This window comes from Dermacentor albipictus, chromosome 3 (assembly GCF_038994185.2).
Source record: "Dermacentor albipictus isolate Rhodes 1998 colony chromosome 3, USDA_Dalb.pri_finalv2, whole genome shotgun sequence".
In the NCBI taxonomy this organism is placed as follows: domain Eukaryota; kingdom Metazoa; phylum Arthropoda; class Arachnida; order Ixodida; family Ixodidae; genus Dermacentor; species Dermacentor albipictus.
Genome location: NC_091823.1, coordinates 37,024,188 through 37,051,098, shown reverse-complemented (window position 1 = coordinate 37,051,098; position 26,911 = coordinate 37,024,188). Strand labels below are relative to the sequence as shown.

General features: G+C 47.2%; 1 protein-coding gene across 2 annotated transcripts in view; it reads right to left on the bottom strand.

Moving 5' to 3' along the window:
- The window catches only part of LOC135902433 (short-chain dehydrogenase/reductase family 9C member 7-like), a 65,755-nt gene that overhangs the window by 9,160 nt on the left and 29,684 nt on the right, over window positions 1–26,911 (bottom strand). Inside the window, exons 1-2 of one of the 2 annotated variants that reach the window (XM_065432491.2) lie at window positions 1,283–1,503; window positions 861–1,133 (exon numbers count right to left, since the gene is read on the bottom strand). In XM_065432491.2, the coding sequence (XP_065288563.2) occupies window positions 861–1,133; window positions 1,283–1,315 (306 nt within the window). In that variant the 5' untranslated portion in view covers window positions 1,316–1,503. Of the gene's footprint in view, window positions 1–860; window positions 1,134–1,282; window positions 1,504–26,911 lie in introns of those variants that run through there. The other variant, XM_065432501.2, reaches the window with a different exon arrangement.

Genomic DNA, 26,911 nt, shown 5'->3' with positions numbered 1-26,911 from the left:
TCTTAACACTTGTAGTTTTATGTGGTAGTACACCCTTGCAGTGTGCTATTATCGCGCGAGCGTCGACCGCATGGCGCGTCAGTTGACTTATAGCGGCGGGGGGCGCACCTAAAGCGAACAGCACAGTAGAAAACATTAGAAGTGGAAATTCCTTTGCACGCCCGCGCATACTGTCGCCGATCCAGACACCCCTAGGCGCTACCAGACCACTGACAAACCGTGCGGTCGATGTTCGTGCTATATTATTTAAACATTGCAAATGGTGCACATACCCCTTCTAATGACCGATATATAGGAGTGAGGTCTCCGATGCGGGAGAAACAAGTCCTATAGCTCGCGTGCCACTTTCGCCGCAAGGTGGAGGGGAACAAGATGGCCGCAGCTGTGCTCTGTGCCTCAATAACAACATTGCCTGTTGTGCGTCATCGCTTTTCAGCCCTTGCAATGTAGCTCCGTCGTGCGAGGGCCGCAGAATTTCTTCGCCACACGCCTGCCTCCCTCTCTCCCAGTGTCCCAGTGGTGCCGCGGGTGTCCGCTCCGCCACTGCCAGTTGCAACTACCGCTGGGCCGTGTGGCTCAAAGTGAGAAACACGCACTGGTAAAGAACCAACGTATTCATCTTTGGATTAGCCATACCGGCAAAACATCTAACAAGCTGCCAACGCGCTCCAGCAGTCAAAGGTATACCATCTCTCCAACGCGTTGTCCAACGGATCGGATGGCCGTGACGTTACACGTGTGTTTACTCAACTTACTCGCTCATGCGGCTCTGCGTACAGCTGACTGCAGCGAGGATCACGCGCGGGTTAGTACAGCGAGTCGTGTACATACTTAAACCGCGAAAGGACGGGGCGACGTACTTGAAAGCCCAGCCTATCGAGGCGAATGGCGAGCCGGTGGCCGAAGCCGGTGTCGCAGCCCGTGATGAGCACCGCCTTTCCCGTAGCCGACACGCCGGAGTCCGGCAGCAGACTGTACAGGAAGTATCCGAGCGTGAAGACGCACACCACGGGCATTCCGATGGCGCAGGAGGCGTACACCAGCGGCGTCCATAGCGCCGGCACCAGCCGCAGCGCGAAGTAGGTCAACGTCGGCGTCAGCAGGTACACCGCGAGCTCGCGGTAAAAGTCCTCCTGCAAGCGCAAGCGTCAACCGGAGTTAGCGTCGGGAACACAGCGATCATCATCGTCGTCGTTATTCGGCTTTCGTTTACTCAGAAATCACACGGGTGAAATGCTGAGCGAGCTGGCATTCCACACTGAAAGGAAATAAAGAGACACACAATAGCACGGAGGAGGGTGTACGGCAGCGGCATGGCTTGCGACCGTCCCACTTTCTTCTGCCTCGTTCTTCAGCTTCCCGCGAAAGCTTACGGTTACTGTCGTCGGGGAAGCTTTCCGTCACCGCACCGAGCTCACTTCACGCCCCTCTTCACTGATTTTTAATCAGTCCTGCCGTTCCACGCGTCCCACTTCAATCCCTCACCGGAACTAGCTGACAGCCTTTATGAACTGTTCGCCTATCGGCAGATCTAGGACTAGCCGGTGTTACGTCACTCTGCGTACAACTGCGACGACACCAACGTTGTCTGTCCGGCTATAAAAAGGTGTTGCCGACGAAATGGACAGAATTTACGTTGAGTGGGTTTTAAAGCGGCGTGGCTTGCAACTGTTACAGTTTTTTCTGAAATGACGAATTCTGGCGTTTTACGTGCCAGAACCAAGATTGATTACGAGGCATGCCATATAGTGAAGGACTCCAGATTCATTTTGACCACCAGCGGTTCTTTAACTCGCCCCCGAAGGCAGTTTCTTCGGCCTCCTTTCACAGCAGCGATCAGTCAAAACACTTATCAGTCAAGAAATGCTAACCCTTGTACTAATAAGGTTGCGGCAATCAAGGAGCGCCTCACAGCATTAGAATCCTGTGATAAGAACACTAGCAATGTTTCTCACCGAAGTATAGTTCACGCACTCGATCAAACGCAAAAAATGACGATCTATAAAACCATTCCCGGCGGAACAATCTTGTGGTATATGGTATGCCCGAGAACTGAGCAGCTTTTGTCAACGGTAACATAATAACAAAAGTGGGTGGCGTCTAATGCGAACACATCGAGCGTTGCCACATGCTTCGATTGTGCAAAGAGTGAAGGTATAGGCCCGTCATTCTGAAGATTCTTGATTTCCGGAGCAAACCATAAACACCGAATAATGCACGGAACCTGAAGGAAACAGAAGTATGTCTACGAAAATTTTTCTGCTCGCGCGCGCTGGGAGCTGTGGCAGAACTCCGATGAGCTCAGATAAAGTGTCTAGAAAGCACGGTTACAATACGGTCAACCATTAATCAACGGAGTCCGTTATGTGTGACATAAGGACCAAAGTTTGCTTGTGAGAGGCCCAGACAGAGGCCCTACTAGTAATGTTAACCGACTTGTCGACTGTTCTGGAAATCCTCGATTAACCTTGCTGAATGTGAATGCTTGACGTTTGGCTAATAGAATTGTTGAATTCTATTGGCCTCATGAAATCCTACCGCTCGCTCTTAGTTGAACATAGCTGAACGACAAAATATCAGACTCAATTTCTGCCACCACGCTGTTGCATTTTACGAAGCGACGGACGTACCGGTCGTGGTGGTGGAGTAGCTTTATTTATGAAAGAAAACATCAGTTCTGAATTTCTTCCCAAGTTGCCTGAATCCGAGTCTTTGTGGTGTAAAACCTGATATTGCTGGACCCAGTAGAGTTATTGGTATTTTCTATCGCCCACCGAACTCGCATAATTCACCTTCTGCTGTTCAAGGTTTTATAGCAACCCACAAGTTGCACCAATTCAAGATGGTTTTATGTGGCTATTTTAATTTACCTTACATGGGCTGATGTTCGCTTATGTCACTCGGTCGCGACAAGGCACTATGCAATTTTCTTATTGACATTGCATTTTAATTTGATTTTACACAAGTAGTTCCTTGAAAACGCTTAAAACGGTATTCTGGGCGCCGTTTTTTGTCATTTTGAACATTGTTGTTAAAGAAAAAAACACAGCCCGAGGACAAGGTGGGAAGCGAATTCGGTCGTACCAATGATGACTCACTATTTATTGTGCTGGAAACAAGTTTCGATTATATTTAATTGGTACTGCACCGTGGTTTTATCAAGCCAGTAGATACGGTTTACGATATTTTGCGCTAATGGAAATAAAACTTCGTACACCCTCCCCCCTCCAAAAAAAAGTACGTTAGAAGGAATCTTAAACATGCCTGGGAAATAATCCACTTTTTCCGACGTATAAGAAAGGTTTGCCGACAGCAAATTCCAAGAAGTAAGGATACAGCGTGAGGATTACTGAAATCGGCTCTGAGGTTATAAAATTCACTCTGCTAGATAATTTTACTATGAAAGCATTCTTGCCACATTTATGAGTGATAATGCAAGCAAACTTTGGAAGCCAATTCTTCCATACGGTCATAGACAATCGTCCTTCGTTATTAAACAACAGCCTGTTTCTGACGCTTCAGTCATTTCAGAGGAGCTTAACAACTGTCTAATATCGGTGTTCGAAAGCGATACCGGCATAACACCTGCGACATTCGATGCAACGACCACCGAACGTCCTCTCCGCAGCTGTTCCATCGCTTAACCATAAACAACTGATCCGCAATACTGTCGCCGATTTCACGTGCCGAGGCAACTGCTCTTATCGCGCTGGACACTTTTGATAACGGCCACTTTAAAGAGACCGATCGCTGCCGGAATGCACACTGCGAGCTTAAACTGCACTGCTACGCTTTCTTAAGAAGAACGCGACTGCCCGAGAAGTGGTATTTGTGTGATGCGCGCTACTTCACACGTGTGCATACGTTAGGGCCGCTATCTCCATCTTCCCTGCTCTCTCTCTTTCTGCTCCTTAATCTTCAAACCGTTACTTCACTGTTTATGTAAGACTCCTTGCATAAACAAAAAAACAAAGATAATAAGTGAAAGAGAGGAACTTCTTGAGTGCAGAAGACTGCACACCTTCAAACAGGGCTAGTTTGATGCACATTGATGCCATGTTACGTTCAAGCCAAAGCTATCAGACATCAAATTAAAATTGAAAAGAAACAATTGTAGGCTCTACATGCCAAAAGCGCGATCTGATTATGAGGCACGTCGTAGTTGGGGGTTTAGGATCAGTTTTTCATCACCTGGCGTTGTTTTAAAGCCGACAAGTCGAAGCATGTCGCAACATAGGTAAATCTCGCCGTTTTGGTTCTGCCATACCAGAAGAAAACAAATTTCGCACAATCAAATGCGAACCAATGGTGTCGGGTTGCAAACGGGCGTTGATGGCACCACCGAAGGAGAAAACAAGAAAGTTGGGAAAGTATAGCCATGTTCGGCGCTGTCCCAACGCGTCCTGCATTTTTCGCTCAAACCCAAACGATTCTCAAAATGCTGGCGTGCCCTTAATCCACATTGGCGGCCGCGCCATTGAAGCAAGGGTCATCATTTTCAAGGGTTCACCGATGTCGACTACACAAAACAAGGGGAAAAAAAAAGAAAACCGCCGTGGATGCTTAGTCGGTATGGTGTTCGGCTGCTAAGCACGAGGTCGCGGGATCGAATCCCGGCCACGGCAGCGCATTTCGATGGGGGCGATATGTGAAAACGCCCGTGTACATAGATTTAGGTGCATGTTAAAGAACCCCAGGTGGACAAAATTTCCGGAGTCCCCCACTACGGTGTGCCCCATAATCAGAAAGTGGTTTTGGCACGTAAAACCCCGTAATTAAATTTTTAAAAAGAGAGGGGGGGGGGCGCATAGGGATACATTTTCCTGCTTTGCATATCGATTCGTCGGATCTAAAGTAAGTGTTTATTGCTGTCCCGTACTTCAAAGCGGCTTGCTGTTGTCCTCGTTTCTCTTTCGCGAGCCGCCTTCCACCTATAACCAATTTCGCCTGCCTTATCTCCCAGTTAAGGCCTCATGCGCGCATAACTGCGTTGAGTTTTTCTTAGCCCAGCAAGAGCGTCAGGCAATTCCTCTCACTGGTGCTGCTGACACGTATATCCTGCGTGCGCCATGCAGGGTTGTGTCCCACAAGTGCACGCATGCGGAAGCGCGGGCACAAGCGAACAGTGAGTGCATATGCGCCATGCCCGTAAACTCATTATAAAGAGCAGGCTTGGTATTATGGCTGATATGATCTCGACTGGTTGAGGTCGGCCTTCACCGCAAGAACCCGGAAACAACGACGAAGCCGGGCCTCGTGATGATGAAAGAAAAAGTAGAAAAGATTGTATTCACTTCTTTGGTACACGGGCGTGACTTTCATCTGAGCCTCGAGGGGTTCTTACTAACACGGGGGCCAGCACGGCCTTAAATAACCTCTGGCGGTACTGTCGTCGTCGTAGCCTTCCTCCGGAGCCTTTTGCTCATCCTTGGTGTCAGCTCGCAGAAAAGCGTGACGTCGTCATGAGGTTCAGTTTCTTCTTCTATCCGTTTGCCTCAACTCGTGGAGAACGAGGCGGCGTCGATTCGGAGAAGAGGGCAATTATGTTGACGTGGGGAAGCCCGTTTGAATGCTTCTCACACCTGACAGGTCGATCATAACAGGGGACGGACAAGACCTCCGGTTAAGGGGTGCAGGTGCAGAGCCTTGCAGTTGATGCTGTCGTCGAAGTTGTGTGGGGAAGAGAGTCAGTGCCGCCGTTAGCAGGACTTCAGCTTTATTGTCTGCCTCCTGCGCTTGCTGCGTGACACACGCGCTCCTCCCTGGCCTCTTCGTGGAACAGGCGACGATGCTTGCAGCAAGCATTTACGCTCGCCATTTTCTGTACCGAAACACCATGTGGCAGTGCAGTCGTTCTACAACGTCTGTGATAGCCGTTCCATACAAAGTCAGTGATAGCCGTTCTCCAGACGAAATTGCCCGCCCCTTTGCTTTATGACGTTCGTTCGCACAACAACACGCCATTCGCCTGGCGGAAGAAGCCGCGAAGTGTCAAGACCTCTTTGCTTGCTTCTAATCGCGGAGGTTCCGGCCCCCGTCCCCAAGGCCTGTGTGCCGGGGACGGGAAGTACGGGCTTCCTTATCCGGTGGTACAATAAGGTTGCTATCATCATCATCGTCCGTATATGGCGAAATGCAACGCGCGTATGCGTTTCTCGAGCGCTTCCGCGTTCATTTTTTTTTTCCGGGTTTCCCTAGAAAAAAAAGTGCGGCCGCGCCGGCAACGTCATGTCCGAAACAGCCGTAATTTACGACCCATCACCTTTCACGGCATCGGGGGAGGCAGCGCGGGAGCGTTCCTTCGGGCGATTAATTGAACTGCGCACACGAAAGCGACTGCGCCGTCGCGAACAAAGGCCCTTCCTCGCACGGATGGCTTCGACATTACCGCGGGGCTGCGGGCGGTCGCGCTATCTGGGGGAACTCGATCGAGGAACGCCGCTATCGTATACGTAAGTTCGGGGAGAGGTCACCCTGCGAGGTCGGCCGGCTTCGTGTACGGTCTCGGCGAAGTTCTTTATTGACGTTCGCGCCAGCCGCGAGGCATTTTCCTCTCTCGAGCGAGCAGCGTGAACGCCCGAGTATATATATATATATATATAGCACGCTGCGGAAGCCGCGTATGCAACGCTTGTAACCGAATTCCTAATATCGTTCCACGGGGCCGCGATGCGGCGAGATACGAACCGTTAAGCTACCGCTTCAATGTCGCAAGTCGACAGATGCATCCCTCGATACGCGCCGGGTCCTCCACTAGCAAATGCAAGTGCTTATTAATGGAGTGCCACAACACCGCCGGTTTAATTTATGTGGATTCATCTGGCGTATGCGACCGCCCGTGACTGAACTAGGAGCCCTGTGACAATGGCTACGAGTTATATAAATGGCCATCCTGCCTACTATGAGCGACAACTAATAGGCAACATATTTCACAGGTCACTCCAGCAGTGCCTGCATGAAGCAAACAAGCAATGAAGCCGGTTGGCGGCGCTGCCTAACAGTCTCAGGGCTAACCTTGTTCTCATATGCGCAAATACGAAGAAAGTTGACGGGAGGATGGTTAAAGCTTGATGTTAAAGCACTGCAGGTGCAATGGCGGAAGGTGTGGGTTTGGCTCCAACCTGTGGCGAGTTGTTTCGTCCACTTTCATTCCCCTTTCTTCATTATTTCTGCACTACAATTGAAAATAACCGTTAATTTCCCCTTTGCTTTCTGTGACTTAATCGTCCATTTGCTTTATATGGCATTAAGTTGAAACACAAAACTGAGACCCGTCGTTTACCTCTATTCTCGTCTCTCTGGCTGTGCTAAGGCATTATCAACAAATTTACGGTAGAAGCCACCTCAGGGTAACTGTCGACGTTAATGCGATTAGCGTTGAAGGAATGTGGCGGCACTCGCGCCTGAGACCAATGCCATTCGCCGAGCGCAGTCACGTGGAACTCGAAATTGTTGCAAAGAAGCTGGCCGTACGTGTTTTGTGCTGCATGTCAAACTGCACTCCAAACCCTCATCGTGCTCATGTCAAATTACACATGCATATACTGTAATCTCCGGCTGTTGGAAATTAATTGCAAGCACTACTTTCTCTTCCAGGTGCCGTCGGATTTCGCCGATTATTCACGCCACCAGACCGGGCAACGCAAGGCAAGGATCGCTCGTGACGCAGTGCCGTGGAAGTGTCTTACAAAAAAAAATAGTAATAATAGAAATACTGTGAAAACACGAGACGCCCGCGCTCAACCGAAGAAGCGTCCGCTCGCGCCAGGCCACTGAGCGATTCGGCCAAGTAGACAGACGACTTGCACGGCCCACACCTTGGCGGTCGATGCGAAAATCGCGCAAAGTGCCGCACCACCATCTTCTGCCCCACCGGTAATTTCATATTTTTTTTGGCTCCACTGCCGTTTCACCACACGTGTAATTCCACGTAAAACCCCATAATTCAATTCAGTGTAATTTCTTGATGCTGCTGCGCAGCAACCCTTGTGAAAATAAAGAAGAGAAAATAAAAACGAGGATACCTGAGCACTTCCTATGAGCGGAGAACGCGAAAGCATTAGTGTCCATTTGAACGCCTCCTAGCGGTCCTTCCAGTTTTGCACTGCGAGTATTTATTTATTTATTTATTTATTTATTTATTTATTTACTTACAAATACTGCTGTCTCAAAATTGAGACATAGCAGGCGTGGGTGAGTAGATCAGGATAACATACAATCAACATGTCATATGTAGACGAACTTCGTTCACAAAACGCTCAAGTGGCAATTCTCGTAGATTAGTATGTAGCGTGTTCCACAATTCAATGGTTAATGGCAAGAAAGAAAACTTGAAGCTATCTATGTGAGCTCGAGAGGGAACAATATTCAAGGGATTGGCTCTTCGCGTTACACGTGCCGAGGAGCCAACAAATGTCACAGGTACGTCGACAGTGACAGAAGCATGTACAATTTTGTGCAACAATATAATCCTTTCACACGTGCGCCTATGTGCCAACGGCTCAAGCGATAGCAGGCCAGCATGCAGAGAAGGATAGAAATTGCGATCGTATCGATTATAAATAAATCTAATAGCTTTCTTCTGCACAGCCTCAAGCTTTGATACATCATATACGCAGTTGGGTGACCAGACGACAGATGCATATTCTAGAGTGGGCCTCACGAGGGATCTGTAAGCTGCTAGTTTGCATTCCTTGGTTGCTGGTTTTAGTGTTCTTTTTAAATATCCAAGTCGTTTTAGAGCCCTGGAACAAATGAAGTCGACGTGTTTGTGCCATTTTAAGTTGGAAGAAAAAATTACACCAAGATATTTGAACTCGGTGACGGAAGTCAAAGTCTTCTCATTATTACTATAGGCAAATTTCAGGGGTTCCTTTTTGTTCGAAAAGGTCATTGATACTGTTTTATCGAAGTTGATTTCCATTTGCCAGGTCTTGCTCCAGTTGCAGAAGGCATTGAACGTGTTATTCAGCAGCTCCTGAGAACTGGCGCTGGCGATGCTGGAGTACAAGACACAGTCGTCCGCGTACAAACGGAGCTTCACAGCAGAGTTAGTAACAACACTCTCGACATCATTAAGGTAAATAATGAATAAAAGTGGTCCGAGTTTGGCTGCAGAGTATTTTATCGAGTCTTGCGACTAAATGGGTGCGGGTTATTTATTCATTTATTTACTTACTTATATTTTGAGTGGTTGATTGATATGGTTTAACGTCTCAAAGAAATGCTGTTGAGAGCGGCACTGTAGGGAGCGCTCCGCGTTATTTAAACTACACCTGGATTTCTTACATGTTCACCGAAATCCAAGTGATACGAGCCTTTTTTGCATCCCGCGCCCGTCGAGATGCGACCCCCGTGGCCGGAAATCTAAGCCGCGACCTCGTTCTCAGTAGCAGAACGCCACAACCCGCGCGCCACCAAGTATAGATAACAATCGAAGCTCGCTGTAGCGTATAGCGAAGATTGAATTTGAAAGGTCACCTGAAGGCCAGACTGGTATTTTTCCCACGGACAACAATGCACTGAAGTATAAAAGCACAAAACCAGCTCATTTCGCGATTGAGTGATTATTTTCAGTCATTTACAGCAATAGAACGTCAGTTCCAAGGATAACGAGCCCCTGTCACAAACACCCACCCCCCAACCTCCCGCACTCTTTCTGTTATTCAGTGCGTCAAGGCAAGATATACAAGCAAAATGACCATTGAGAGTGGAGATTGTGGAAGAAGGAAAAATATGTGCGGGAGCATCGTGCAACGCGACTAAAGCCAAGAGTGTCGTCTGAACACGTGACCGGAGGTGCAGGCAAGATATGACCAGAGATACAAGCAGCGCAGCCAAACTGCTGCCGGCGGAGCGCGTATCGATTAAAGAAAACTACCCACAGAATAAAGAACCAACTATCGGCCACCAAACGTCTCTGCAAATCTCGATTCTCGCTCCATGATCTCGACGCAAGAGGTCACGTGTTGGCCCAACACTGAGCAAAGTGGCTGGCGTCGAGGCTGGCTGCGTGACGTAATGCTCTCTCCCATCTTTTTTTTTGCTTCCTGGATGGGTGAGACAACGAAAGGTCACAAATGGCGCGCTTTCTACGTTGCCTTAATCGCAGACGCACGTCTCGTTAGAATTTTGTCTTTTTTCGTATAGACACCGCGATTACTGCCCGTCTACGATTGTCTCAGCCCACCCAGACAACCTCGCTGCAGCTAGAATGCATGCTTATCCGTTCGAGGTAATCCCTCCAGTGTGGTTTACGTCGAGGGCAGAAGAAATACCGGCGGCGGGATGTTGGCGTACACCAAGCTTCTCTACAGACACACTTCCGCTCCACTTTCGCTGATCCCTAAGATGCCCGCGGGGTGCCGTTCGCATCGCTCGTAGCAGGGGCGTTTCGCGTGTGCGGATATTAAAACAGAAGCGAGAGCAACTTCCTTCCCTTGTTGCTTTTTTTTTATGCGAAGCATATTACGAGGGCTCAACCCAGCTCCTCAGGCGCGGCGGTGACCATGAAATCACGTGACACCGTGACGTCACGACAGAGGAGAAGTGGCTTTGGCTCAACTCTTGCAAGACGGGCTGGGTGGGAATCGAACCAGGGTCTCCGGAGTGTGGGACGGAGACGCTACCACTGAGCCACGAGTACAACGCTTCAAAGCGGTACAAAAGCGCCTCTAGTGAATGCGGTGTTGCCTTAGAAACGCGCTGTTTCTAAGGCGTGCGTCTCTTGCTCAGGCGCACATTTCGTTGCCGCGCCGAACGCTGCTTTGCTCGACGCTCACCGCGTCCAATGCGGGGCGCGTAGTCGCTGCCCTGTAGCCCATTGTCTTACACCCCTTGGCGGGTCGACGGGAACGCTGTCGCGTTCCACTCTTGAAGGCGAAGAAGTAATGCATGAGTTGTTTCTTCGTCTAGCCGAACCAAATATAGCCAAGCAACAGCAGTTCACCAGGCTAAACAGTGGTTCAACAACTAAAATAAAGGCTAGTATGCTTCGCATCCTGGGCTTAACCTTACCTAAGCCACAGCCATTTTTTTTTAGACGAACTCAATACGTTTCCCGTAATCCTCGCGCAATGCTCTTGATCGCCGCCCACAAAGATCGTCCCGCTTGTCTGACCTTATGTATTATGTCTGACCTTTCGAATCAGAGGGCAAAGCACTGTATACGGCGACGCACTGACGTAAAACCATGTGCACGCACAACGCTACCGCACCGCGCGTGAACAGTCGCACGAGGCGGGCACGGCGTCGTTTCTCTCGCACGTCCGCGTTGCCCACACTGGAACTATTACCGCTAACCTGAAATATTTTGTTTTCTGGTCAAGTATATAAATGATGCTTTCGATGGTGTTCACGGCTACATGTAGCATATCTCGCATAGCTTGCAATATACTTTCTTAGTCACAATTAAAACTGCGGCCAACTCGGGAGAAACAGTAGTAAAAGCTAGCTGGAGGATCCTACATGGGCTGACCGTTACTGACAAGATATCTCGCACCACACGACCAAGCTGGCTACAGCGAAAGCCGAAACGTCACAATGTCCTGCTACCACGTGACCTTCGTTGCGTCATGACGTCAAGACACACGCAGCTCATTGGAGACGAAACCGGAACTGGCTCGTAAAAATGCTATTGTAATAAATTATTTAGGGCTTTATGATGCTTGGCAGTATTCTTTTTTCTGGTGTTTTAAAGTCGAGGACTTTTATTTAAAGCAAAAAAAAGGAACAGTCGAAAATGTCCTGTCAATATACACCTTTAAAAACATTTATCAACATTAAGAGCACATATTTTTTTTTATCTTTCTCATGTAGTTCCACTACGAAAGTGCCTGTTCCCTTTTCAACTACTTTCTGTTTGATACATATTGGTATTTACTAACAAGTCAGCTGGAATATGACGTCATTCCGTGCCATTTCCGGGGCGAACCCTGGCCGATTCCGAGCTAGGAAGCAAGGAAGCATGTTAGGTCTCACGGCTTCTCCTAAAAGAGCAGCGTCAGGTTCGCTGAAATTTTCTGTCTCGTTCCTTTAGGATATTTGCTTGATTGACAAGCCCTAGCATATCTACACCCACGTCGTTCTCTTACTTTCACTTGTGCATGCCATGTGCAACTATTTTCAGAGCCTCTAATTCCTCCCACCCTCTTCATCCGCCCTATCCTCCCGCTCTGCAGGCCTCTCAGTCACCAATTTTATTTCATATGCGGATTACCGTGTATAGGCCGTCATGCAGTAGCATATACAGTGCTCAGCGATGAAAACTCGGTACTCGGCCTGCATGGCCGCCGGCGCTATTTGCACCACCGGTGGGCGCTGGGAACACCGAGCTGACGCATTGTGGTATACGACTAGAGCGAAGGGCCTCGGTGATGCATTGTGACGGCAGCCAGCCTCCCAGCGATCACACGGTGTTCGTTGGAATGCGCTGCAGCTGATAATCTTTATATATATATATATATATATATATATATATATATATATATATATATATATATATAGCTCGTTAATTAAAGCTCGTTAAATTATATATATAATATACATATAATTATATATATATATATATATATATATATATATAGCTCGAATTAAAGCTCGTTAATTCGAACCGCAAGGGGAAGCCGCTTCAGTTCGAATTAACGAAAGTTCGAACTAACGAAAGTGAGGCACAGCAACAGTACACTGTGATTTGGAAGCAGTAGGGCATGTCAGAAACTTGGCGTGTCAGTAAGTGATGGCGTGTGCCGCGGGCACACGCCACCTTCAAGTCGAAACTCTGGTTCCGACTGTGCCACACCACCGATGTCCACCGAAACGAACGTTAGCCGAGGCCTAACACCATCCCAATGAATCACGACGGCCGATACCTCCTAAGCTGAAAACAGAGGTGCACAACCGATGAAGACTGCCGAGGCAAAGGCGCTGAACATGTGAAGGTGGCGAAGGCCCTGATTCGTTGGTTCTTGATTGCAAGCGCAGCTGCGACGTACTTGATTAGCTGTGTTTTGGCGCTTGCCGTGCCATCTCCACAGAACATTAGCAGCTGTACAAGATTTGCAAAAGCCTCCGAGATTCGAAACGGGCAAGAAGTCTCGGAGGTATCGTAGAACGGAGAGGCGGCAGCCGCCGCTGCCTTCTGGCTGACCCCACGTCGGTTAGATTTTTTTCCGATTTTGCCTTCTCTCGCCATTCTCTCCGTTTCGGAGGCAATACAGCCTTGTGTGTAGGCAGTAAGCGCGTTTCTCTGGCCGTGTGCCAGGCGAGCGTAGTTCGAATTATCCGTGAGGGAACCTTCTCGCGTTCGAATTAACGGACTTTTTTATACATAGACTTCTGTGGAGCTTGGCCGGACCAAATCGTACAGTTCGAATTATCCATAAATTCGAATTATTGAAGTTCGAATTAACGAGCTTTCACTATATATATATATATATATATATATATATATATATATATATATATATATATATATATATATATATATATATATATATATATATATATAACTCGAAAATAACTGTTGCGACAAAAATTGCTGCGGTGGAGTTGTGTTGTACACAGGTAATGAACATGCCCTCTGTAGCAGTTTTCTGTTTATGAGAAATCGCAGGAAGCTGTCTTGTGTATGTAGGAAGTAGTACGGAGTGGCGCCCATTTGTACTGAATAATGAGACATATACTCAGCTTTACATTATTCTGTTTTGTATTGAATGTCTTGCTGCGCGAGAGGAGGGAGGAAAAAGAAGAGCAGAAGGCAGGCAGGTTCACCAGAATAACGTCTGGTTGGCTAACCTACACCGGGGGAACGGGAAAGGGGGAAACAAAGATCGATCGATCAATCAATCAATCAATCAATCAATCAATCAATCAATCAATCAATCAATCAACTTTATTTCCCTTGGAATAGGAGGAGTAGGAGGAATAGGAGGAGATGACAGGGAGAGAGAGGTTGCTAATAAATGCGGTGCATAAGATAATTTTTTTTTGTCTACTCGTGTTTTGCCGAAACGAAATATAGCCGAACGCCATGGCCTGCGGGCTCGCGCATCTTGAACAGAAGAAAAGCAAAATTTTCACAAAGATGCGTTGCGCACACGCTGTGAGTACAACAAAATTAGAAGCCGGAAAATGTTGAAAACAAGATGCGCAAGAGCAAATGAACTCTAAGAAAAGGTAAATGCAAGCAGCGTTGGTCGCGCGACAGCGAAAGTCGCGCGCTCGTCGAAGGCATAGCAGACGACAAAGGGGATGGAGTTTCCCCCTCTGCGCTTGGACAAAACCGCTGTCATGGTAGAACGCTTGCTTTTTTCTTTGTTTTTTGTCCCAGAATTCGGGCCTACCAAGCCCCATGGGAGAAATTGGCGCTCGTGGCACAATTCCCGCTTACCTGGAGGGTATGCCAGCAGACATAGCCATGTCTGCACCGCTTGTGTCACGAATCACCTGAGGAGCACAGCGAAAATCGATATTTTCCGCACAGGGCCACTAAATAGCAATTAATGAATTTCACTGGGAACGAAATGAAAAGAAAGAATAAAGAAGCAGCCGGTATGCGGTCTCACGGAAGTATGCGATTATCTCGGGCCTCAGGCGGGGCGGAGACCGCATTTAAATCGCAGCTACTAACACATACCGTGTTTATTCACGTGTTAGAATGCAGCGAACGCATTTCAGCCTGACCTGAGGAGTTCAGTTAGAGTTATCATAACCAATAAAATATTGGTTGGTTCCTAAGAAAAGGAACAACTCATGAAGATGACTAAAGTTGAACTACGGCGTACGTATTGTCATGTTGTAGTGACGGTGAAGAACGACACAGCGTCAAAACTGTGAGTTACAAATTTAACTCTTTGTTGGCGAACTTGTGCCCAACAAAACAAGTAAGACTGAAGCACTACGATAATGTCTAGCAAAGTCGGCGATCATCGAAAATCTGTTAGCGGGCCAAGTGCGTCGGCTTTTATACATGACTTGTCGAAGGTTTCAGCGTAATCGCTGGTGGCCGCATGCCTTCCAGAAAGTACACACGCGCGCGTGTGTGTGTGTGCGCGTGTGCGTGTGTGCGTGTGTGCGCGTGTACGTGTGCGTGCGTGTGTGTGTGTGCGTGCGTGCGTGCGTGTGTGTGTGTGTGTGTGTGTGTGTGTGTGTGTGTGTGTGTGTGTGTGTGTGTGTGCGTGCGCGCGTGCCTGCGTGTGTGTGTGTGTGCGTGCGCACACACACAATTCGAGTCGCGCATACAGTCAGATTACATGGTACGGTGTCAACAGACAACGGTAACATTCGTGAAACTTCCCGTGGGTGTGCAAGTGCGTTCTGCGCCGAGGCATAACGCTTAACATTTGTTAGCCGGCGAAAGGTGGTCACCGGAGAAAGATAAGTGTACGTGTCAATATGCGTGAAGATAAGAACGTCCAATAACGCCGGTTGCAACCTTAATTTGTACTGGAATGTTTATGCGTGTGAACGCATGGTGAGATGAATAAGAAGTGGCAGTGCGGCTCGCGGATGTGTCCGTGGTAGATAAGAAAGAGAGCGAGAGAGCAAGGAGAGTAAAGGCAGGGAGGTCAACCAGACGAGGGCCCCGTTTGCTACCAACGCTAATATAGTGACCGTAGCTGCAGACACCCATTACGCATAGCGGCGTTCACTTCAAAGCCATATTTGGACAGCCCTGATTGTGTACACTGCCAGATGCCCGAGACACTGCAACACGTACTGTGCGACTGCCCAGCGTATATGCTGGAGCGAAGGACGTTAGACAGTTTCCTAGCCAGCGTTGGCAGACAACTACTGTCGGAGGAAGCTATCCTCGGCCCATGGCCTGACACTGCAAGTTCAATGCGTGCAACAAAAGTATTGTTGAAGTTCCTGCAGGACACCAAGCTCGACGAGTGGCTCTAGCGAGGCAACTGTCTCATGTACATAAGCACTCACCACTTCTCTTATCATCATCATCCATCCGAATACTTTCACTCCCCTTCCCTCTTCCCCAGTACAGAGTAGCAGACTAGAGCGCACTAGCTCAGGTCGACCTCTCTGTCTTTCCTGTCAATAAATTCTATTCATTCATTGGCGACATAGTATGGTTGTCTTCAGAAACAGCATCAGCGCTCCGTTAGCTTTATGCGCGCTGGTCCCACATATGTTTGTGCGCGGGATATGTTGTCAACAGTTATAAACCTGGCGCCTCCTGCTATTTCGATAAGTTGAGGATATGCATGGCCGTTCACATTTTAGGAACGCAGAAACGTCATCATAGGCCCAGAAAGTGCAGCTATGACGACATTTCTTCTATTTTCCGGTATAGTGTGACCAACGTCGTTCTTTCCTCGTGCATTGCTCAGGTGGGGCGGTAATATTTTTATTAGGAAAACGACGGTGCTCATTCAACTGCGCTTTTTCTTCCTCTACTCGACGCTTCTTTGCACGAATAGCAACAGTCTCGCCAACTTACGCGACGGTGGAGCTAAATTTTATTACAAAACGATGCGAGGAAGCGAGATCACTGATAGCGGCACCGTGTGACGCATAACTTAACCAGCGAGCACACAAAGCTAATACTACAGTGATCCATAATCTTTAACGTAACTGTTTGTGTAAGGCGTTGCTAGCAACGTAACCTGAAACATGCAGTTCCTTTGCGATTGTCTTCCAAAGGGAACGCTCACGCAATGCAAAGACGTCTCAAACGGGTTGCAGTTAGAGAAACAGTCCCAGAAGGTGGCTAGGAGCATTCCTGTAACCATCCACAGATCCGAGAATCCGGCAAAATGTAAATGGCAGTACGTTCGCGGCCCTTAAAGCTCTCTTAAAAGGACGCTTCAGTTTGGCGGCTCCTATATAAATACACGGAAACTGAGTTTTCGTTTTTCTCATCAACCACTGTAACGAATTTTATGAGGCTTGCTGCATTTGAAATCAAATAAAATAAAATTTAGTGACTGTAGAAAGCGAATTAGTATACAAACTGTCAATTTAAGAAACGAAAGTTGAAATTTGCAAATCCGAAAAAGAAAACGTCAGTGCATAAAATTTACAACACTAAATAAGCAATGAAAAAAATCACCCCCAAAAAAGGCACTTCGTGTAGATGGTTAACCAGCGAAGCTGAAACGTGCGGCTCCGATGTTTATCACTGGGTTAATCCAGACGGTTCATTAAACGACGGCTTGGTAGGCTGCCGTATCTTCGGTACGTATAGTCGCTGCTTGCACTCGGCTGCACGAGGCGGTTATTGTGCCCGGGCTGCAGCATCGGCACGGCATAGGCGAGCTCGTTCCCAGTTCTGCTCGCAGCGTTGCTGATCGAAAGCTGCCTGCTCCTCAGGAGTACGTATGACGCGTGGCCCACCCGTTTCGGAGCCGGGGAGAAACTGCTGCGCGCCCGCTGGCTGTGACGGAAAGCAACGACGTCACTACAGGTGAAGCCAATCCCGCACCTCTCTTTCTCTTCTTTTTTTTTCGCGCATACGCATGAGGTCGCGCCGGGGGTGTTTTCGGCGTACAGGCGATAGACGGGCAGATGGACGGATGAATCGGCTAGCCAAATACAGCTTCGCTGTAAAACGACGGCACGATTTTGGAATTTAATGGCACCTAATAATACATCTAAGGCGAACAAAACTGATGTATTACAAACCCCTCCAAGATATGCTTCAGTTTGTGATTAGGACTTTTTAAAAGCCCACGTAAATAGGGTTATATATATATATATATATATATATATATATATATATATATATATATATATATATATATATATATATATATATATATATATATATATATATATCGAATAAATCTACTTTAAATGCTCTAACACATCAAGCTTACAGGACTGCGATATCCGCTTTTGGTACAGAGTTAAGGATTTTAATCTTCGCTCTTGTATTATTGCGAAACTTGCCAAATTTTGACAATTCTGCGTGTTGCGCGTATGCGCATAGGGAAATCGGAGCTCAGGCTTTCTCTCGAGGCGAAAACCTATAGCATACGCGCGTGTCGCTGTTGCCCAGCCACGATCGACTCTTCAAGCATTCAAGCATGCACACTTCCTCGGACGCACAGTTCTGGCGAATATATTCCGGAAGGTCGACCTCTACATTCGAACGAATGCGGTAATACTCTGGGCAGGCAGCCAGCCGTTCGCAGTAACGTCGGGAGCGTACGAAGCTTCTTCGACGAAGCGGTGAGCCGAGGCACGAAAAGGAAGCAGACGAGGAAATCGAGGCAGCAGGAGCGGAGCAAGCCGCAGCAACCGGGCGCGGCGGTCGCCGTTCTTCGTTCGGGTTGAGCTCGGTTGCGTGCCCACCGACGGTCTCGGTCCCTCGCGCACGCGCCGCAGCCTCGACGATTGCGCATTGGTCACGCGATCCGCCCCCCAGGAAATTAACGGCCCCCGCTGCTGCGCCGCTCTTTGCTCTTTTCCCTATTCGTTCTGGGAAACCCTTTTCCGTCCCGTCGCAGAGAGGCCCGATTCCGGCGAAAGCCGACGCGAGTCTACCCGCCGCACGGCTTGCTGTGTTCGCAGGGAACGGGAACAGTGCGCCGTGTTGTAGAGAGAGACAAACACGATAAAAGCAAAATTGAAATACAGCCGGGAGACAGATCGTAGAGAGACACGCAGGTTGGGCGTTCCTTTTTATGTGTCTGGTTACAATTACCGAATAAAAAATGTTCCGTTATGTCGAGATTAAACTGTTAATAAAGGTTTGTTTTTAATGTTTAGTTGAATTCTGGGGTCTTACGTGCCAAAACCACGATCTAATTATAAGTTACGCCGTAGCCGGGGAATACGGAATAATTTTGACTACCTGCGGTTTTTCAATGGACACTCAATCTGAATGCACGAGCGCTTTCTTTTTTTTTTTTTGAGCGTGTGTTTCTCCCCAATCGAAATTCGGCCGCCGTGGCTGGAGTCGAACCCGCTACAACGAGCTCAGCAGCGCAACACCATAGACATAAGATGCACTAACGCAAAACACTATATAACCCTAGATGGATAAATCGTTCTTCGAAAAGCTGCGTTGTCGTTATTTTCCAAATTATAATTTGATTATTAGAAGAGAAAATGAAGGTCAAATATTCAGTTTCTTTTTAATTTCGCGCCGAATCCTCACCGCCGAGACGCCACTGTGACGCCATCGATTTCAAAGTTTTTTGGTTAAAACTGACTGAAGGCTTAGAGTCCCAGGACGAGAATTAAGAAGGATACGCGATATATGGGATGCCCTTTTTGGCTCTTCCAGCCATGAAAACAACCTTGCCCCAAATCTCATTCCTCACAGCCTAGTCGGCAGTAGACGAGTTTTGTCTCCTGGACCTTGATTGCTATGTCCGTGACTCTGAACTTCTCTCGATATAGTCCAGTTCTATTGAAACGAAAGTTACAAAAAGCGAGCCGTACATACTGAGTACATACTGAGTACTACCGGAGTGCAGAGTGCATACTGAGTACATACTGAAGTACATACTGAGAAGCGCTACCCGAAATGGACGAACAGTGTTTGGTTGGAGGACGCTTCAGCTTGGAGGACGCTTAAGCTTCGCCTTTAAAAACCGTGTACGTAGATTTTGGTGCATGCAAAAACCCCTGGTGGTCCAAACTACTCCGGAGTCAACTATACGATGGCATGCCTCATAAACAAATGGTAGTTTTGGCACGCAAAACTCTATAATTTAAACATAGGATATTCTGCTACACGGCGCCCGATAGAAAACGATAATGGGCCAATCCCGGCGGCAATGCAGGGCAGAGCAATGGCTCATACCTTCGTAAGGCAGAGGCTACAAGCACTGACTCATCAATGGCTCATATCCCCATAAGCAAGGAAAAAAAGGGATTTGTGTTTGCGTTTCCGCGTAACAAAATTATTTTTCTTGTATATTCAAATTACTTTCTCGTATATTCAAATTACAATCCGATGCTATCATATCTGCACGTTGTGTGTAACTTGAACATTACAAGTTTTCTGACGAATTTTACTTTGAAACATTAAATTAGTTCAGTAACGCCAATGCGCCACGCGGAGGGTGTGCATGGTTCTGGTTCGGCATGTTTTTTTTTTTTTTTTTTTTTTGCCGGACAACGCCGCCGACGTCGGACACCGACGCCGGCTTTTCTGCGACACGGAGCTCTTAACGCCGTCTTGTACAGAACGCACCAGAAACGACACCTTCGTGCACAGCATTCGCCGGCAGCGTTTCGAGGGAAACGCGAGAAGCAGCCAAGGGATTTTATGCGAAGCATATTACTAGAGCTCAACCCAGCTCCTCAGGCGCGGCGGTGTCGCCTTCAATACCACGTGACACCGTGACGTCACGACAGAGGAGAAACGGGGCTCCAACTCGCGCCGTCGCTCGCGGCGTCGCGGCGGTATATAAGCAGCTGCGCTTGCCTCTGCTAGACACTCACGAGGTGAGATGCCTCCTGGAGACAGAGCTGCTTGTTGGAATGAGAAGCGAAGGTTGCGGCGTGCTACAGAGACTGTTTCTAGGTGGCTTTGCTACGGCGCAGCGACAACGCGCCCCGCATCGGACGCGGTGAGCGTCGAGCAGCGCAGCGTTCGGCGCGACAACGAAATGTGCGCCTGAGCAAGCGCCGCACGCCTGAGCCGACGACACCGGCTTTTCTGCGACACGAGCTCCTTAACGCTGTCGCGTTAAAATAAAGGCTAGTATGCTTCGCATCCTGGGCTTAACCTTAGCTAAGCCACAGCCATTTTCGAATACCATCGCGTTCCACTCTTACAGGCGAAGCTTAAGCGCCCTCCAAATTTTTCGTATAGCACGCGAAGTCTCGCCGGAGTAACCGTCATCGTGTCAATGCAGCAAGCAAGTCTTCGACGTGCAAATAAGATTGCTGACGCTACGCGCGCCATTCCTGTCGTCCCATCCGTCTCCATCGGCTCCCCCTAATCAACGCCCATTCGAAAGTTGCATATTGGAAAATTGAAGGGTTTATAGAATGCAGCCCTCGTTCTGATAATCAAGAAAGCGGTGTCGTAATTGCACCACTTCACGTCACGTCGCGCACACCTTTCACGCGAGGTGGCAAGGCGGGATAGCTGGTTCTATAGGGAGCCTTCACGTTGCGTGCTTGCATCAAGGCTCCCTAGTTATGTTGAAATTCATCATGCGTATCTTTAAGATGCGTACGTTTTCTTCTCTTTTTTTTTTCTTTCATTGAACACTTTGGTCACGTGCAGAGCGCTTTTTCAGAGGTTCCCCTCCCAAGTACTGACCTAACCCAATGCTGCTTAGCTTTTTTTTTTTCAGAGGTTGTCTGCTGCGTAATTCAACCACCTGTGGCAATATTAAAGTATACCCCACGAGCTGTTGAGCAACTTTTCTATTCCTTTCTGCGTTGTCTGCGCGCAATACAGTGTCTGGCACGACAGTCATTAAGACGGGTCTGTAGACACCAATCAGCGTTTTTTTTTTGCCTTAATTTTATCTACTGCTAAGACTTCGCGGTGCTGATTCAACACAGAAGCCACATTCAAGGCGCGCACATAGAAATGTACTCAACTTGGTGATCTGCGAGAAAAATGAAGCGGGGCTCTTAGTTTTTTTTGTTTTGTTTTTTTCTTGATTGAGAGAACGCCTCCTTTCACGCAGTCAATCTCACACGAAAACCTTTTTTTTATTTATTGAAGGGGTGCTCTAAGTAAGACCGAACAAAAGATACGACGCAGGAAACTTTTCCATTATGCCACGGTAATAGGTTCCTTCTTGGGGTCAACACACTAGAGCACATAGAAACGGTTTCCATTAGAAAGCACCCAGACTGCGCAGACATTAAAACATTCTTAGCCAAATATACTGCTTTTGGAGTGATGAGTAATAAGGCTGTGGCAATGAAAAACGAATTCTTCGCTGCAGAAAACAATTTGACAAAATTGACGTTTAAAACATGAGCCAACATCACTGATTATAGCGTGCGGCAGTGAATATAGAATAAAGCAATGCACAAAATTCTGGAATGGTTTTTTTTTTCCGCACCAAAACGGTGCTTTCGGGCTATGTTTTATAATCTGACGTTTTCTAATGTTTTTCAGTGCACACGCCTGCATGTATAGTTTTTTTCAGCGCCACTTTCAGGTTATGCGCAAATACTTATAGTTGCACTGATAAATTTATTTCATCGGGTATTACACACTGTGCAGCTCTTGAAGCTTTCAGCCGGGCGCCAGAACTGAAATTTGTGACGTACTACTCGAAAATACCGTCGTTTATGCGACAGAGACAAGCGCACGACAAGATGTTCTTTCTTTCCCAGACCTAGTACATGCGTGGAAAGACTACTCGAGCATGTTTGCATGCGTGCAAAAAATACCGCAGACATGTCATTAGGGCCCATAGGAAAAAAAAAAGTTAAGCGGAAATTACCCTTTCGGAACCCTGAACGAAGTGTTGAGTCACCCGCCATTGAGGACTTGATGAGAGACAAGGAGAAGCCTGATGGGCAGTGACATGGCAATTTCCGCATCAGCTTTCAGGGATGGTCGATTAGTTTTGTTTTATTCGATTAACGATGAATTATTCATCATTTTAGCCTTTAATCGATAATTCGCTTTCGATGCAGGGTTTTTCATCGATTAATTGATTAGTCGAAATTTTTTTCGGGCACTTATAAACAGGTTGTGGACAGGAGGTGGACGTGGGTGATGTCCAATCCGATGACGTAGCTGCTCGTCTGCCGTACGTGTTCACACTGCGCTCCCTTGCAACTTAATTAGCGCTCCATTGACTCCGCGCCTCCATAGCGTGCTCGCGAAGTTTGACGCGATTTACGCCTCATTTACTGCGCACGGAGGAAAAAAAAAATAGAGAGGCACGCCCACAAATCATTCAGTTGCCTCGAAAAAAAAAACAACACACACACAAAGGGCCACCGATGCCTGTGAGTCAAACAGCTTCGCCGATTACTATGGGTAAGTAATGGAGCAGTATAACGGTAGCAAGAGGGCGTGGGCGTACAAGTAATAGTTAGACGCAGGCTCCCCTTTCTCGTAATGTAACCACGCAAAGGTCAGCTACATTTTCTTGCCGCTGCGCTGGCTAGCTCAGACGTGATGGAAAACCGCTGTTCCCTTACGGGAAATTAGCAAAAAAAAAAAAAACGTATGCGAGGAGAAAAAGGGCAGCTTGCTCGAGAACAATTTCCGGAATAGTCGGTCAGGGAGAATGTGGACGAACGGAGCTGACGCGGCGGAAAAGGTGACCTTTCGTGCCCTACTTCTCGTGCGGCATCCTGCGGCTAATTATCGCATCTGACGTTCAGCGTCCGACACATTCGTTGCCCAATCGAGAACATGCATGTTTCTACTCACTGTCGCTGACAGCTGACACTATAGCGCGTCATTTATTCCCGAATGGGCTGTGTCCCAGAAGCTGTGTGTATCTAAGAAAGGTTAGTGGTTTGTTGGTCGCTTGGGTAGGGGGACGTCAACTCTTATGTGGCGGAAAATGAGGCTACTGAGAGTGTCGAGTTCGCGCAAAAACTAGATCTTTATCGGAGAAATACGTAGAATTTGACTGACGCAAAAAAAAAAATAACTCTGGAGGCTTCCTACAGTACAAATTGATAGGAACTGCAATGCTTCAGAGAGTTGTGCCCCGAAACTGAAATTTGTTTAGATTGTTTGAGTGATCTGTATTTGACAACTCGTCGTGCAAAACGAAGCTAGCGACAGGACTTCATCGAGACGTCAATTTTCTCTGCTTTGTACTGCCTCATTATGATAGTGCGTGGAAAGAGCTGTAAACGTAAGAAGAGTAACAATTTATTCTCGAAGATTATTCCCCAATTCTGAAGCAAGAAACTTGCATTTGAGCATCACGTACACAACATACATACATACATACATACTTACATACATACATACATACATACATACATACATACATACATACATACATACATACATACATACATACATACATACATACATACATACATACATACATACATACATACATCATCATCATCATCAGCCTGGTTGCGCCCACTGCAGGGCAAAGGCCTCTCCCATGCTTCTCCAACAACCCCGGCCATGTACTAATTGTGGCCATGCCACATACATACATACATACATACATACATACATACATACATACATACATACATACATACATACATACATACATACATACATACATACATACATACATACATACATACATACATACATACATACATACATACATACATACATACATACATACATACATACATACATACATACATACATACATACATACATACATATTTCAGCAGCTCACACGAGCTACACGCCTGTTTGTCAATAAAGTATGGGGCCACCGGAAAATGCAATCGCCTGCTGTCATTCAATGCTGTTCCGCCTTTCAGGTTGCACTTAAAGGCGCAAATCGCTACTTTACTAACGTGTGTCCTCGTCAGACTCCATCGATGTCTCAGTTGGCACGACTGACAAGGCGCTAGTAGTTCCCAAGCCGTAACTGTCGATCACGTTCGATCCACGAAGAGACAGACACCTTGGGGTGAGCGGGCGTTGTTATTGTTACATGTGACGGCCTTTCGTAAACACCACTTCTCCCAAGACAGTCGCTACACTCCCATTAGCACTCGACACACTGTAAAAGCCGTCCTTCTCTTCGCCAGGGGAGACCATTAGCACGGCGATACCTCAGAATTCTGGCCTAGGTGCAGTGTATAAATGATAGAACTGTTCTTCTATAGGCAAGCTCTAAGTGTGTAAATAAATGGACGTGACAGCGCACATCGTAGGAAAAGGAGCAGAGACGTGCATTGCCACTTGGCTTTCTTTTTTTTCTCCTTGTCACTTTCAACAACATTATGCGGTAAACAACTTTTCAAAGCTTGTCCTAAAGTACTAATCTTGCCCTTCGAAAAACCTCACGCCTGTAGAGATTGTGTTGCGTAATCACTTTTTGATATGCTGACACCTTAGTAGCGTCACGAGACAGGCATTAGTGGAGGATCAAGTCTGGCGCAAGTTTGGCGACATCTTAATTGAATTACTAACTTAGCGCGATAAAAAACCACAGAGGCAAGAAAGGTGGACAAAGAAGGCTGGTGTTAGTCCACCTTTTTTGTCTTTGTGGTTTTTATCGCGCTAAGCTACTACTTCAATTATGGAAAGCGAACTAGCCCAATGATCGACTCTTCTATAAAATACATTGCCGACATCTGTCCCACCAAATCGGACATCATGCTGGCCGCGTGGCGTCAAACTGATCGACACTGCGTGCTACTGCAGAGTGCTATAGGCCTATGGTCAGGCAAATATCTCTAGCAACCTTTAAAGAATGTCTCTATCTCTATATCTCCCCTTCAAAAGCTTCGAACTCAAATCAACTCTGAGGGCACATCACTCATGAACTTAGTTCAACTTGAAAGTCATGACGGACGAAAATTATTTCTTGGACACATTTGATGCAACCTCGCGGTATGCGACTGAAAGGGAGATGGTATACATGCGAAGGACGAATCCTGTCCTTCACCCCTTCCCCCTCCCTTTGTTCTTTCGCCTCTGTGATACAGCCGCAGGGTATAGCCACGCCCTGACACTGTATTTAGCTGCTTGATAGCCTTATTGTTGCCGCAGGAAAAGTTAGTTGGTGAATGCCTTTTTTTTCGTTTTCTTTTTTTAAAATCTTTTTTTGCTAGCGGTAACCTCTGGCAAGCTCGCACGTCAGCACGTAAACATACGCCTCCGAGCACTTAATTTATGCGATAAGTGGACTCTATGAGCAAACTCACTCGTGAAAACGAGGTGATAAGGACCCGATTACAGAGAGAGAAAAGGGCCGCGCCACGACATCAGAATACGTTATTTTCTGCCTATCGTGCCCGCGTTCCTCAAGAGTCTACCTGCTTTTGCAACCAAGGGAGAAACCGTGCGGGTCGAGCAAACGCCGGAAATTAGCTCGCAAGTATAAGCCGGCCTCCGACAGCAATCGCATAGCAAGCAAATGCGCGTACCAAATTACCTCACGTGACGTTCGCTGACGATAACATACAGAGACGGAAGAACGAACTGGCGATGTGCAGTGCTTCGGTATTAGTGTGCAATTGAGTGAAAGGATGAAGGCAATAAAGCTCTTGACGAGACGTAAGAAAATACCATAGGGGATGGAGTGTCAAAAAGAAAATACGTATACCTAAAGGAGGGCGGTGACCGGTCCACTGACGACATTCGCAAGCACAGCGAAATATACCAAGGCGTTTCACGTAACTTGAGCCAAGCGTTGAAAAAAATATGCAAATGCCACGTAGCTGGACCGAACTAAAGTAATGTTGTTTCCGTGGCTTGGAGTTACTCAGATTACTCTTTGCATTTCGCCCAATTGGAGATTCAGTCTTAATTAATTATTCAACTTCTCACTTGCTATAGTTAGATGAAAAGTGTCGATGAGAAAATTGTAGGGCTGCATGAAAAAACTCCCGATACAGCTTTCTGTTGGTGAATATGTGTTGCATAAAAGTGTTTTTCCGAGCGTGAAAGAAGCCCGCGAATACACGCAAAAATGCCGCTTAACTGGCCACTCGAGGCACGTTGCGTGCATTTGCGGGCTTCTTTCACGTTCGGAAAAGCAGTTTTCTGTAGCATGTGTTGAGCAACAGAAAGCTGTATCGGGAGTTATGTTATGTTGCCCTACAATTTTCTCATCGGCACTTTTCATCTAATTATAATAATTGAGAACTTCAACAATTATTTGAGAATAATTATCTAATTAGGTGGAATGCAAAAATTAATCTGAGTATCTCCGAGCGACGGCAAACAGCACTACCTTGGTTTGGTCCATCTACGTAGCATTTCCATATTTTTTAAAGTTTGGCTCGAGTTACGTGAAACACCCTGTATACTTAGAACACTGTGAGGCAAACTGAACAAGCAGAG